The 15,983-nt window shown below is 41.9% G+C and overlaps 1 protein-coding gene across 3 annotated transcripts in view; it reads left to right on the top strand.

The window, feature by feature from the left end:
• The window catches only part of LOC109873828 (bifunctional heparan sulfate N-deacetylase/N-sulfotransferase 1-like), a 129,376-nt gene extending 114,784 nt beyond the window's left edge, over positions 1-14,592 (top strand). For all 3 annotated transcript variants that reach the window (XM_031809273.1, XM_031809274.1, XM_031809275.1), the window contains exons 12-16: positions 5,202-5,376; positions 5,684-5,854; positions 6,085-6,194; positions 9,483-9,585; positions 11,398-14,592. In XM_031809273.1, coding sequence (XP_031665133.1) covers positions 5,202-5,376; positions 5,684-5,854; positions 6,085-6,194; positions 9,483-9,585; positions 11,398-11,517 — 679 coding nt within the window. In that variant the 3' untranslated portion in view covers positions 11,518-14,592. The remainder of the gene's footprint in view (positions 1-5,201; positions 5,377-5,683; positions 5,855-6,084; positions 6,195-9,482; positions 9,586-11,397) is intronic.
• The last annotated feature ends 1,391 nt before the right edge of the window (positions 14,593-15,983 follow it).

Consider the following 15,983-nt stretch of genomic DNA (forward strand, 5'->3'; position numbering starts at 1 on the left):
ACATGTGGAAGAAGGTGCTCTGGTCAGATGAAACCAAAATTGAACTTTTTGGCAACAATGCAAAACGTTATGTTTGGCGTTAAAGCAACACAGCTCATCACCCTGAACACACCATCCCCACTGTCAAACATGGTGGTGGCAGCATCATGGGTTGGGCCTGCTTTTCTTCAGCAGGGACAGGGAAGATGGTTAACATTGATGGGAAGATGGATGGAGCCAAATACAGGACCATTCTGGAAGAAAACCTGATGGAGTCTGCAAAAGACCTGAGACTGGGACGGAGATTTGTCTTCCAACAAGACAATGATCCAAAACATAAAGCAAAATCTACAATGGAATGGTTCAAAAATAAACATATCCAGGTGTTAGAATGGCAATGTCAAAGTCCAGACCTGAATCCAATCGAGAATCTGTGGAAAGAACTGAAAACTGCTGTTCACAAATGCTCTCCATCCAACCTCACTGAGCTCGAGCTGTTTTGCAAGGAGGAATGGGAAAAAATGTCAGTCTCTCGATGTGCAAAACTGATAGAGACATACCCCAAGCGACTTACAGCTGTAATCGCAGCAAAAGGTGGCGCTACAAAGTATTAACTTAAGGGGGCTGAATAATTTTGCACGCCCAATTTTTCAGTTTTTGATTTGTTAAAAAAGTTTGAAATATCCAATAAATGTCGTTCCACTTCATGATTGTGTCCCACTTGTTGTTGATTCTTCACAAAAAAATACAGTTTTATATCTTTATGTTTGAAGCCTGAAATGTGGCAAAAGGTCGCAAAGTTCAAGGGGGCCGAATACTTTCGCAAGGCACTGTATGTAAACCAAATTGAACATGTTTCATTATTTATTTTAGGCTAAATTGATTTTATTTATGTATTATATTAAGTTAAAATAAGTGTTCATTCAGTATTGTTGTAATTGTCATTATTACAAATAAATAAATCGGCTGATGTATCGATATCGGCGTTCAAAAATCATAATCGGTCGACCTCATGTCCATTGCTTGTGTTTCTTGGCCCAAGCAAGTTTCTTCTTATTGGTGTCCTTAAGTAGTGGTTTCTTTGCAGGATTTCGACCATGAAGGCCTGATTCATGCAGTCTCTGAACATTTGATGTTGAGGTGTGTCTATTACTTGAACTCTGTGAAGAATTTATTTGGTCTGCAATTTCTGAGGCTGATAACTCTAATGAATGTATCCTCTGCGGCTTATGTAACTCTGCGTCTTTCTTACCTGTGGTGGTCCTCATGAGAGCATGTTTCATCAAAGTGCTTGATGGTTTTTGTGAATGCATTTGAATAAACTGGAACTATCGACTGACCTTCATCTTAAAGTACTGTCATTTTTCTTTGCTTATTTGAGCTGTTCTTGCCGTTATATGGACTTTTTATTTTACCAAATAGGGATTTATTCTACCTTGTCACAACACAACTGATTGGCTCAAATGCATTAAGAAGGAAATAAATACCATAAAATTAACTTTTAACAAGGCACACTTGTTAATTGAAAATCATTCCGGTTGACTACCTCATGAAGCTGGTTGAGAGAATGCCAAGAGTATGCAAAGCTGTCATCAAGGCAAAAGGTGGCTACTTTGAAGAATCTCACATTTAAAATACATTTAATTCAACACTTTTTGATTACTACATGATTCCATATGTTTCATAGTTTTGATGTCTTCACTATTATTCTACAATGTAGAAAATAGTAAAAAATAAAGAAAAATCCTTGACTGAGTAGGCATGTCCAAACTTTTGACCGGTACTGTGTATTATTAGTATATTTAAAGACAATATTACATCAAGAATAGTGTGATGGGGGACTATTATCCTATCACTTGTGAATGATGCCAAGCATAAGGCAAGAAACGGCACATGCTTTCCCCTCCCAAATGTTTTCGAATCAGTCGCACACCTCATGTTGTCTTGCCCATAGGCCTATATGTTTTGATAAGGTTTGTATCACAACTGAAGTGGCCAAATAACGTCTTAAAATGAAGCACATTAATCCGCTTTACAAGGGGTTTAGAGCCACCTTTGTAATAAAAGCATTACATGCATAATCGCATTTGTGGTCACTTTTGAGAATATTTTCCTGCTAATGGAACATTTGTGCTTATAGCCTACAGCTGTGTGCACGTTGCTGGGCTTATAATGTGAAGAAATAGCCTAATAGCTTAAAATGTTGATCAACTAAGTGTTCTCATCTGTTGCATCATGCTCATTGCTTAAAATAGGTTATTTTTTTGCTAGTGGCTGTGTTTATTTGGGATCTATCGCATCCCGCAATTGGAAGATTTATTTGTCGTGCAGAATAGAATAGGTTAACTTTTTTTGTACTACGAGGGATAGTAGATTGACATAGGCTAGTGCTTTTGCTTGTTTGTTAGGCCTACTCATCTTATTGGCTGACGAAAATAAATGTGGAGAGTTCTTCCAATATCCTTAATATGCCTCGGAATTGGATAAGGACCCGCGCAGTTGCATCCCTGATGTTTCGCTCTTCACTTGTAGCCTGTGAGAAAGACCCGATCATGTGACGGAGAGCCATGTGAGTGAGAGGTGCCATGACACGCAGCCGGGAGTTCTACTTATTATATTCAGCCCAAGGGCACAACGGCCACTGGCCACAACAGGCATGGATTTTTTTCAGGGGGCATTATGGCCACAGAAGGGGATGCAGCCGGGTAATTCAAGGCATTATCAAGTGCTTGTCAAATTGTGAACGGGAGGCTGATTAAGTGTGTACAGCCTGCGCAAAAATGAACAAAGCAAAGCACATGCCTTTCATACAACTTTTTTCAAATCCTCATTAGTCGCATCATGCAGCCTTAGAATGTATTAAAAATCAAAACATATAGCCTAACATTTATTTCACAACCAAAGTTGCATAACTCTAAATTAAACATATAGGAGAACCTGTTTCTTTGATAACCGCACAACACAGAATAGCCGCAATTTATTAGACTTTTTCAAATGTAAATGTTCCAAAAGTCTGCATCAGTGGCTTGTAGGCTATGCGTGTATCAAGCAGATGCTAAATGTTTGTTAATTAACAGTCAATTACCGTGAGACTGGCAGTTATTTTTTTGACAATCACCCGCTGACAAAATGTCATGAGTGCCACAGCCCTAGGTAGGACATTGGTATTTGTTATGTATTCAAAGACTTTTAGATAAACAGCTCTAATGCCCAAAACCTTTTTTTATCATGGACAGCTCCATTGGGCACTTTCACCATTTTTGAAGCAGTCAACTGTGTGGGACTTCCTAGGAGTTAAGGAAGAATCACATCATTCAGTCCAAGTCATCAGAAGAGCTCAGCCGATGAATTATACTCCTGAGCAAACATTACATAACTCCAGGTGGCCGTTAATAACCAACCTTTGCTTTATACCTGTTCAGACAACACACTCCAGGTGGCAGTTAATCACCAACCTTTGCTTTATACCTGTTCAGACAACACACTCCAGGTGGCAGTTAATCACCAACCTTTGCTTTATACCTGTTCAGACAACACACTCCAGGTGGCAGTTAATCACCAACCTTTGCTTTATACCTGTTCAGACAACACACTCCAGGTGGCAGTTAATCACCAACCTTTGCTTTATACCTGTTCAGACAATACACTCCAGGTGGCAGTTAATCACCAACCTTTGCTTTATACCTGTTCAGACAACACACTCCAGGTGGCAGTTAATCACCAAACTTTGCTTTATACCTGTTCAGACAACACACTCCAGGTGGCAGTTAATCACCAACCTTTGCTTTATACCTGTTCAGACAACACACTCCAGGTGGCAGTTAATCACCAACCTTTGCTTTATACCTGTTCAGACAACACACTCCAGGTGGCAGTTAATCACCAACCTTTGCTTTATACCTGTTCAGACAACACACTCCAGGTGGCAGTTAATCACCAACCTTTGCTTTATACCTGTTCAGACAACACACTCCAGGTGGCAGTTAATCACCAACCTTTGCTTTATACCTGTTCAGACAACACACTCCAGGTGGCAGTTAATCACCAACCTTTGCTTTATACCTGTTCAGACAACACACTCCAGGTGGCAGTTAATCACCAACCTTTGCTTTATACCTGTTCAGACAACACACTCCAGGTGGCAGTTAATCACCAACCTTTGCTTTATACCTGTTCAGACAACACACTCCAGGTGGCAGTTAATCACCAACCTTTGCTTTATACCTGTTCAGACAACACACTCCAGGTGGCAGTTAATCACCAACCTTTGCTTTATACCTGTTCAGACAACACACTCCAGGTGGCAGTTAATCACCAACCTTTGCTTTATACCTGTTCAGACAACACACTCCAGGTGGCAGTTAATCACCAACCTTTGCTTTATACCTGTTCAGACAACACACTCCAGGTGGCAGTTAATCACCAACCTTTGCTTTATACCTGTTCAGACAACACACTCCAGGTGGCAGTTAATCACCAACCTTTGCTTTATACCTGTTCAGACAACACACTCCAGGTGGCAGTTAATCACCAACCTTTGCTTTATACCTGTTCAGACAACACACTCCAGGTGGCAGTTAATCACCAACCTTTGCTTTATACCTGTTCAGACAACACACTCCAGGTGGCAGTTAATCACCAACCTTTGCTTTATACCTGTTCAGACAACACACTCCAGGTGGCAGTTAATCACCAACCTTTGCTTTATACCTGTTCAGACAACACACTCCAGGTGGCAGTTAATCACCAACCTTTGCTTTATACCTGTTCAGACAACACACTCCAGGTGGCAGTTAATCACCAACCTTTGCTTTATACCTGTTCAGACGGCACACTGCAGGTGGCAGTAAATGCATCCTTTCATAGACGTAGTAGATGCGCTTGGCCCCTACTACCATACCTGCGAAACCCTCCCCTAACCCGGACGACACTAGGCCAATTGTGCACCGTCTCATGGGTTTCCCTGTCGTAGCCGGCTGCAACACAGCCCAGGATCGAACCCTGGTCTGTAGTGAAGCTTCTAGCACTGCGATGCGCCGCTCAGGAGGCACCTAAAAATCCTTCTTTAACCTGTCTTCTCCCCTTCATCTACACTGATTTGAAGTGGATTTTACAAGTGACATAAATAAGGGATCGTAGCATTCACCTGGTCAGTCAGTATTTTGTAAATAGCAGGTGTTCCTAATGTTTAAACCCGTCTGTCTGTGTGTTATGATTGACAGGTACATGGAGTACTTTCCACTACCCTCCAACACCAGCTCAGACTTTTACTATGAGAAGAGCGCCAACTACTTTGACTCGGAGGTGGCTGCACGGCGGGCGGCTGCCCTTCTGCCCAAGGCAAAAATAATCACCATCCTCATCAACCCTGCAGACAGGGCATACTCATGGTACCAGGTGAGCCTCCCTCCCTCCGAGTTAAACCTCTTCCCACTGTTCCATTTCCAACACCATGCTAATATTATAGGGATAGCAATTGGGTGAAATGCTGTGGGTGTCTTGAGGGTAGCATCATTCCTTTTCCAGGTCAGCTGTACTGCTGATTTCACTTGTACTTGGAAATAAAGTAGCTAATATCCTGGTGGAGAAATAGGTGATGTACCGGTATGTAGGAGTGAGAAATCAGTTGGAATGCCCTCTGCAAGGGCACTGGATTAAACTGGCAAGGTAGACTGACTGTCCTATCTGTCTGCTCTGCCCTCAGCACCAACGTGCCCATGACGACTCAGTCGCCCTGAAGTATACTTTCCATGATGTCATCACTGCTGGCCATGACGCCCCCATCAAGCTGCGGGTGCTCCAGAACCGCTGTCTGGTGCCGGGGTTCTACGCCACCCACCTGGACCGCTGGCTTAGCCACTACCACATCAGCCAGGTAGGTTTGGTTATCTGGGTCCCATGTGTGCATGTTCATGCTTATGTGTTTGCAGATTTGTTCATAAGCATATGGTTTAAATGTAAACAAACATTGATGTTTTCAGTCTGTGTCTATATGTACATGGTTGGTACAGTGGGTGTGTGTATAGGTTGTTGCTGGTATTTGAATTTGAGACCGCTCAGCTAGTCTATCTGACCTACTGTGGTATTGTAACTGTGGTTCCTCAGATCCTGGTTCTGGATGGTCAGGTGCTGAGGACGGAGCCTGCTGCAGTGATGGACAAGATCCAGAAGTTCCTTGAGCTGACAAACACACTGAACTACCACAATATTCTAGCGTAAGTGTCTTATTAGGCCTGCTAAACACTATAGACTAGAGCCAACATCACTTTCGTAGAAAACACATGGCAAATGAAGGCTTTTGTTTCCCTAACTGTTTGACATGTAACATTAAAGCGTATAAATGGTCCAATGCAGCCTTTTTTTATCTCTATTAAATTAATTCGGTGTAACAATTAAGTTTCTTACAATTAAAATGGTCAAAAAGAAATAGCTTCTTAACAAAGGATAATTTCTCAAGCAGTAATTCTTCTAGGACTGTCTGGGATTCGTCTGAGTGGGGAGGGGGAAACAAAAAATGTGCTTTTAGTGGCAGAGTTTTGGAACGCTTTCTTATAGGTCGTTATCAATAAAATGTCACAATATGGTGCAGAGGGTTCGATTTGGCTGCTGGGGGACAAGGAGACCCCCCCCCCAGCTCCGCTAAAACCAATGACAACTTTTGTGCATGTGACAAATCAAATTTGATTTGAACTATGCTCCGTTTTAAAGGAATTGTTAAATAAATGTTACAGCTAACTGTTTTGTTTTAATATCATCACCTCTCAAAGAGCATTGTCAGAACTACACATTTCTGATTATTCCACATTTAGCTCTGGCATCAGTAGGGATGCACGATATATCGGTGAACATATCGGAATTGGCCGATATTAGCTAAGAATGCCAACATCGGTATTGGCCCCGATGTCTAGTTGAACGCCGATGTGCAAAACCGATATCAAAGCTGACGTACATACCTATATAACACAGGTACATGACGTAATGACGCCACGTAAAATGTTGTGCTACACGTGCAACACAGCATTCCTAATCTAGCCCACAATGTCTGCTGTGTGGATCGAGCAGTCAACAAGTGGAGCAGTCATTTAAAAGAGTAAGAACATTTCAGCGAGACAACTCAAAGGCAAAATCCATTAACGCCAAAATAATGGAATTAATTGCCAATCAACCGTTCTCTGTCGTGGGTGAACAGTTGATAGATAGTGGTGGTGCTTGGCTTGCATGTGCAAGTTCAGAACACACAACATTCTATAATAGAACTGTGTTATTTCACGTGCCAAATTCAGCTTTCGCCGACTGGTCGAGCACCGATACACATGTTGCCCTACCGGAGTTGCACAGTAATGCCGTCACTGCTGTTAGCTTCACAACATACTACGGAACGCCGTATGGGTCTCTGTGTGTCAAAAAAGATACAAGTCAAATAACACTTTGACGTTTTAAATAAGCTTTTAATTTGACACATCAAATAACAGAGTTCTATTATAGAATGTTGTGTGTTCTGAATTTGCACGTGCAAGTCAAGCGCCACCACTACTATCAGTAGCACTGTCAAAGCTGTACAAAAAGTCAGCAAACACCAGCCATGAACAATGTGTTTACATGATTTGTTTGACCGCAACCTCTGGGGTAACTTCTGAGCTTTAGCTTGGTACCTAGCTAGCACCAATACAAGCAGCCTGAAAACAATGACCAGTAGAAACTGCAGTCATTTTCATTATTCTCAGCAATGATTTAGGAATCGTTGTGCGTATTAGCTAGGTAGCCACTTGTTGTTTGTCTATTGAAATTGAACTTGAGTTCATGAAAATTGCAATTTATTTATTTTTTACATACAAAAGCTCTGACGAAGGCCGAGGCCGATACGTAAGCGTATTAAAGATCAGTGATACTATCAAGAGCAGTGTGCAGTTTCCTTTTTCCTTCACCTTGACCATCACGTATCTGAAATAACATGTCTATATTTATGTTCACGATGAAGAAAAGCATGCATTTACTTGCTCTATAAATCTGATGATAGATCTAAATGTGAGCAATTGTTTGGCATTGAATAATCTCTCATTTGTAGTTCTGACTATTTTCTTCAAGAGGTGATGATATTACAACCAAACAGTTAATATTTATTTAATTATCCCGGCACATTTATTCATGGTTTTAGCAGAGCTGGGCATCTCCTTGCCCACCAACAGGCAAATCGAACACAATGCACCTTATTGTGAGGTTTTATTGATAATGATAATGAACAAAAATGTAAAGTGTTGGTCCCATGTTTCATGAGCTGAAATAAAATAAGGCAGAAATGTTCCATATTGGTGACCAGCAGATATGTATTCCCAGTCATGTGAAATCTATAGATAAGGGCCAAATGAATGTATTTCAATTGGCTGATTTCCTTATATGAACTGTAACTCAGTAAAATCTTTGAAATTGTTGCATGTTGCGTTTATTTATGTCAGTGTAATTTACCACATGGTGATGTCAGGCAGTTGTTTTCAACCGGCTCTTACACGAAGGGCTTTTTTTTGACTGCACTGGGCCTTAAAAGCAGGGAAGAGTGACTTTGATGGGTGTGGGGGCCACAAAGAATCTGAACTCATCATGACGGTCCGCAGTTGCTCGCGGGTCTGCGTACCTACATCCGCCACATTGTGATCAAAACCATTTTTGCCATGTGGTGTAGAGAAAATGTGGCAGTTTTAAAGCAAGTTTTCTGTCATTCTAAACATTTTGACATAGGGTGGAGAGAAAGGTTTGGTCCCCCAGCTGATAATTCTAGCGTTTTAGTTTAGATAGCTGGCTGCTAAACTAACTTAGCAATTACATGTTTTTCTGCTGATAGGGGCTAATTGACTATCTGTGAATTACATAAGAGAAAAACTACTGATGCACAACCACATTTCTAAATTGCACCTTGTGTGTGTATTCTACTATTCTAACTCTCAACATGAAGTTGAGACTCCAACTGAGTTGCCAACACATTTTAAATAAAACATTTAAATGGTTTGAAATTCATCCGAGGGTTCTTCAAAAGGGGGCCTCCCGTTGCCCATCGCTGCTTTAAAGCATTGAGCTGTTCAACACCGCTGTGATTGTGAAGGAACCTATCTTTTCAATCGGAGCGGAGGTGCTTGGTTTGTGAACAGCTTTGATGTGATTTTCAGAATGCTCTCTTTTGGAGGGATTACCATCGCTTCGACATTACCATGCCAACCTATTCCCTTTCTTCTGCTTCCCCCTGTTCACAAGCCCCCCCCCCCAAGCCCCCCCATATCTGTTTCTGCCTCTGATGCTTGACCACATAATCACCCAGCCAGACTGCAGTAAACAGCAACATCTGTCAGCCACATCCCCCTGTGGACAATGGATATGGTTTGTCGCCATGTCTCTTCTCTAAACACGAAGAGTCGCAAACCATCTGTTCCGGATGTTCCCTTTTAATTAGGTTGATGAGCATTAATTTAAACATTTTGACTTGCCTACCTCCATTGTGTGTTCCTCTGTTCCAGGTTTGATCCCAAAAAAGGGTTCTGGTGCCAGTTGTTAGACGGAGGAAAGACCAAATGTCTGGGCAAGAGTAAAGGACGGAGATACCCCGACATGGACACAGATGTAAGTTACTATGAACCATGTACACAAAGCTCAAAAATGTCTGTCTTGCCCTCAACTTAAAAACATATTAAATTATTCAACATAAAATGTTGTTAGCTTGATAAGCATTTTTTTTGTTATATAGTTGAATTGTCTCTCCTAGAATCGATGTTATAGAAGTATTTCCTACTGTAGTCAGTGGTGCTTTATGGTCTCATTGCCTGTCTGTCTGTGACAGCCTCCGCTCAGCTCTTCTCAGGATGGGCATGGAAATCCACCGGATCTGGTAGTGTCTAAGGAGCAACCATAGAGAGGAGAGGGGTGTTGAGGGGGACAGGGTGGGCACTGAACTCAGGTCCTTGAAGTTACCTTGACTGTGTTGGCACTAACACCTCGGGGGTAATTAGCTGGGATGACAGGGCTCATGAGACCCGCAGAGCTGCAGTGCCCTCTGCCTGAGTTACTCAGTAGTCTGGACTAAAGCTCTCTCTGCACACTAAGTTAACTAAAGGTCATGTAACATTAAATGTGATGTTGTTCCCTGGGCATAAAAGTTAAATACTCATCATAACATTGAATATGGTTACCAAAACTAGCTGCAAGCAGCCATATACATGTACCTTTGAGTCATTTAGCAGGCACTCATCCAGAGCGACTTACACAAGCAATTAGGGTTAAGTGTCTTGCTCAAGGGCACATCGACAGATGTTTCACCTAGTCGACTTGGGGATTTGAGCCAGCAAACTTTGTTACTGGCCCAACACTCTTAACAGCTAGGCTATCTGCCGCCCCATATCTAGGGGTTCAAGCTTTGGCCGCCCAGTGCCACCATCAAGAGAAATTGGACAAGCTACTTCTGTACTTATCACGTTTGCCAAATATCAGAACTCAAAATCACAGATCACACAGTATGCTTTTGATGGATTATGTACCATTTTTATGTTGACTACTTTAAATGTCTTATTCCGGAACCGCTTAAGCGATTGGCACCATATTTGGTATGTAAGCATCTATAGACCTACGTCTTTTAACACTCTTAATTCAAACAACATAAGCCAATAAGCTTGCATTAATGTTTTTTCCTGTCCAATATCACCCCCATGAGGCCAAACTGAACCATACTCTACAGGTTAGCTAGAGTCCCAGCCCTGAGCATGTGTCAAATTCCATGACTGAGTCCAACCGATCAAGAGCTATGAATATGTGCCCGTTATAGCACCACCATGTGGTGAATCTGATTAATTAAATAACTGTCTGATTGATATGCATTTATATGCCAGGTCACGTGACAGGTCACGCCCACTTGAATGTTTATTAGTCCGTAGTGGCCATGTTGTTTATGATGCTAGTCTGGAAAAAGATGCATTGTGAGACCTTGGCCGTGTATCAAGTTTTGTGCAGATACATGGCAAATGTGTTCCTTGTGAGGACAGAGACCTATGTACTGAATTTCAGGACTAGCTCAAACGGGGAGAGGGGTGTGAGCTTTCAAAGTCAGCATTTTCAGTCACTTGTTATAGCGCCACCATGTGGCCAATTAGCATTGAATGAGAGGTGTGGCCAATTGGCCCTTTACCATGATGCAAGGTTGCAACCTCCAAGGCCCGACCATCTCACAGGAATTATAATTTTATTTCACCAAATCGTCAGAAGAAAATAACCAATGGCTACAAATACCGTAGGGTTTGACCCAGCTTTGCTGATGAACCCCTAACTAAATGGCCAACTGCTGTATCTAGGGTGGGAGCTATAAACAATGTATGTTTATTAAACATTTTCTTGTAACTATGTGCCCTATATCTGACACACTCTTTCTCTTTCATCCTGTGGCAGTCTCGCTCCTTCCTTAGGGAGCACTACAGGGACAACAACATAGAGTTGTCCAAGCTGCTCTATAAGATGGGCCAGCCTCTGCCCAGCTGGCTCAGGGAGGAGCTGCTCCACACCAGGTAGCCTCAGCACGGCCGTGGACACGAGGACAGAGACACCACCCCAACCTGACCCTCCTGTCCCCCACAGAGGGGGATGCACGTGCTCGCCCCTCGGCTCCAGCTATTCACCGCCATGCGGACTGACCAGGAGCTGAGGAAGGCATGAGAGACAGGCCCCCCCATGCCAAGTCAGCCCAGCTGTTCCCAGTGGCCCCCAGGGAACATGGAATGGTGTGTGGGCCCTCAGGAGGGAGAAGAGGCAGAGGTGAAGGAGAGACATGAACTGAGTTTAGGATTGTTCTACTTCCTTCTCAGAGAGAATGACGCTGGGGCAAAGAGAGAAGAGGGAGGAATCCCCCAACGGGGACTGATGTTATTGTTCCATCACTGAAGTTTGCACTCTCTCAGACAGACAGAGACAGACAAGGAAGACGACGTCCTTTCTCTGTGCCTGTCATGAACAATGCATTAGCCAATAATGGATATTCAAGTGCCAGAGTGGAATGTTCATTTGAAAGTATTTCTGAATTTATATTTTCATAATTAACACTCATATACTGCTGGATGTCTGTATTTGTTTCTGAGGTGTTGTGGTTGCACAACGCATCTGTCGAGCCTTGTATGTTCTTTTTAACTGTTCCATGTTTTTAATCTGTGTTCATCTGAAAACCTAACTGGAGCCCATGTATTGCTACCACATACCACACTGACCCTTGACCTTTATCAACTCAAATTACATTTGGTTGTCTGAGACCTTCAATTGAATGAATTCACAGTGGATTAAAAAAAGTTAAATCCATAATGATATACGAGACAAGCTGGCCTTGCCTTGGTCAGTGGAATGTTCCCGCTTGTCCTTGGTTGTAACTTCCTTTAATAATTAAATATTGAAACCCATTCCTAAATACAGCTGATCCTACCATGTCTGTAGAGTACACTGCAAACTGAACGTAAATGTGACATGAGAAATGTAGCTGCATGTTAAATAGCTTCCAGGTAGACATTGCAATTTATCACTGAGGAGATGCGCATCATCATCGCCATCCGATCTGTTACTGTACCGAGCAGATCTTTGTTTCCACTAGTGATGGTAGAGCAAGTGGAGCATGATGTTGACTGGTTTTTTTTTACATTTATTTTGACAGCAGGTTAATGTTATAATCCGCATAATAATTCACATTTCCTATTGCTGACGAATTATTTTCTGGCTCAAATTAAGATCCTACATCTGTAAATTTGCAGTAATGCGCCTCTTATATTTGCACTTCTCATTCTTATCAAATGCCTTATCAATTTAAGACTAAATTAAGTTTTGAATTATTGATTAAAAACATTAAGCACTACATTTTTATTTAGTATTTATTTTGACAGGGAGTCTATTCTGAGACCAAGGTCTATTTAACAGATGAGCCTTGTTTAGCACAACAAGACACATCAAAATACAATATGCACCTTAAACATCACATTCATATACACATTAAAATAGACGTTATTATACACAACAATACACGTTAAGCAAACACAATCATAAACAGACACATTCTCCAGTAAAAAGGTCCCCTAACAACTGCCTGAAAGGCCCTAGAGCAGGCCTGGGCATTTCCAGTCCTCGGGAACCTGATTGGTATCACTTTCCCCCATCCCTAGCAAACACAGCTGATTTAAACTAATTGCATTCTAAACTGAAGATCTTTATTATTGGAGTCAGGTGTGTTGGCTGGGGGAAAAGTGTGACACATCAGGCCCCCGAGGACTGGAATTGCCCAGGCCTGCCCTAGAGGCACCAATTCCTTCCATGTTAAAGTGTATTGTAGAACATTCCACGTGTAAGGTACAACAAAAATAAAAGCAGGTCTCCGCAACTCAGTGGAGATGGAAGGGATCGCCAGAGTTCTCCATCCCTGAGTCAGGTAGCCCGTACATCTATATGTTATTAATGAGGTAAGGACTCCTGGTCTTTCCCAACTCAACTCAAGCTAAATCCCCACCTGATTTGTTCCTCCTACTGTTCCTGTAAAATTGGGCTATGTGAGAGAATAGAATGGAAGGTTTTCTGTTGATTTATTCCACTGAGGAAGTCTACTGGTTCCCTTAGCCATAATGTCCTAGTTAACAGTTAGACAACATCACAGTCTCCCCTTTCACCTACAGTAGAATGACTTGGCCACATGCTAAATCCAACACAGGATGTTGATGATCGTCAGTCAACAGCGACATGTCTCTAGCTCGGCAGCCTTTAGCTGCAGTGGTGAAGTTGATTTAGTATGCCCTTTGAACCGAAGCCTACTGGGTCAGTTGATAGTGTAAATGGACGCCTGTAAGAAGTGGTCCTTATCTGTCCCTGTATGATGGCTCTTAGAGGTTCACTCTCTGTCCCGTCATCCTCGTGGTTTATTTATCACCACAGCTTGTTGTCTGAGCTCATTTCAAAGAGTCCAATCAGGAGAGTTTTAGTGTTCTGCAAAGACTTGGGCGAAAATGAAAGGAGGTGGAATTGGATTTTGACGCTGTAAAATGAAACATTCTGAGGCGCTGGTGTTTTCTGTACAGGACACACAGGGCTTTCTTTTCTCCAGGTATTAGTCAAGGTTAGAGGAATGTGAACTCGCATCGTTTCATCTGTTAGTTGCTATACAGATGCAAAGCATCTAAACATATATGGGGGTTTAATGACGTTTCTTTATTGTATTACAGTTCCAGTATGTACAGACACGATGTCCTCTGAATCCGTTCTCTCCCAGAAGCACTGTATTTATTCCTCAACACGAGGTGTTCGAAGAAGGTTCTGCTACAACTTTCCTGTTAAGGAGAACAGTCCTTGTTTGTGGTAGGAATTTTGCAGGGCTCCATTTTCTATTTTGTATTACTTGGACTCTTGTAAGGAAGTGTGGACTTACGAGTCCATTCTAGATGAATTGTACGTAAGGTACTGAATCATGCACCCTGTGTGGTGATACACGGATGCACAAATGCTGCTCTCATTTCAATTTGCTCGAGGATCTGTAATATATTCACGTTTCCTTTTTTTTTGTCTTGAGCCGTTTTACAACTTCCTGTGACTTGAGCCATTTTACAATGCAATATGTGGTACAAGTGTTCTGGTTCCAAGTATCAGGGAGGGTGTTGTTGTTCCAGCCTATACATTACAGTCAGGAGATGAGCCCAGCACATCTTATGTCTGGGCTGTTCCTTCTTTACCCCACCCCAGCAAATGTCCTAGTGTTGTACTTTCAAAGATTCTGTATGACAATTCATGAGTAGTAATCGTTAATTAGCTATAAGGAAATAATCATCTGGACTGTACAATCAACCAATTGTTAATACTTTTTTTTATTGTTGGTAGCTAATATTTTTGTGATTTTTAATTTACAAATAAAGAAACCACTGTTTTTTTTTAAACTCTTGTTGTGCCTCTTCATTTTCTATGTAGTTGATCTCTTGTAGCAAAGTAAAGTAACAGCTATTGGCCAGGAGGGGGAGCATCATGAGAGCTGTGTAAACTCATGTGGCTCATAGACTGTAAATTGGTTTCTTAGCTGCCAAATGACAGTAAATCCAACCCGTATCAGTTATGCACTGCAAGCACAAACCTCAGCCATCTGTCCCTACTACTGTAAGCGCAATATTAACTCATTTCAGATCGTAGTTGACAGATTCCATGTACTTTTGTGTGTGTGTGTGTGTATATGTATGTATATGTGTATGTATGTATGTATATGTGTGTGTATATACAGTGCCTTGCGAAAGTATTCGGCCCCCTTGAACTTTGCGACCTTTTGCCACATTTCAGGCTTCAAACATAAAGATATAAAACTGTATTTTTCTTGTGAAGAATCAACAAGTGGGACACAATCATGAAGTGGAACGACATTTATTGGATATTTCAAACTTTTTTAACAAATCAAAAACTGAAAAATTGGGCGTGCAAAATTATTCAGCCCCCTTAAGTTAATACTTTGTAGCGCCACCTTTTGCTGCGATTACAGCTGTAAGTCGCTTGGGGTATGTCTCTATCAGTTTTGCACATCGAGAGACTGACATTTTTTCCCATTCCTCCTTGCAAAACAGCTCGAGCTCAGTGAGGTTGGATGGAGAGCATTTGTGAACAGCAGTTTTCAGTTCTTTCCACAGATTCTCGATTGGATTCAGGTCTGGACTTTGACATTGCCATTCTAACACCTGGATATGTTTATTTTTGAACCATTCCATTGTAGATTTTGCTTTATGTTTTGGATCATTGTCTTGTTGGAAGACAAATCTCCGTCCCAGTCTCAGGTCTTTTGCAGACTCCATCAGGTTTTCTTCCAGAATGGTCCTGTATTTGGCTCCATCCATCTTCCCATCAATTTTAACCATCTTCCCTGTCCCTGCTGAAGAAAAGCAGGCCCAAACCATGATGCTGCCACCACCATGTTTGACAGTGGGGATGGTGTGTTCAGGGTGATGAGCTGTGTTGCTTTTACGCCAAACGTAACGTTTTGCATTGTT

The sequence above is a fragment of the Oncorhynchus kisutch genome, linkage group LG29 (genome assembly GCF_002021735.2).
Source record: "Oncorhynchus kisutch isolate 150728-3 linkage group LG29, Okis_V2, whole genome shotgun sequence".
Classification (NCBI taxonomy): Eukaryota; Metazoa; Chordata; class Actinopteri; order Salmoniformes; family Salmonidae; genus Oncorhynchus; species Oncorhynchus kisutch.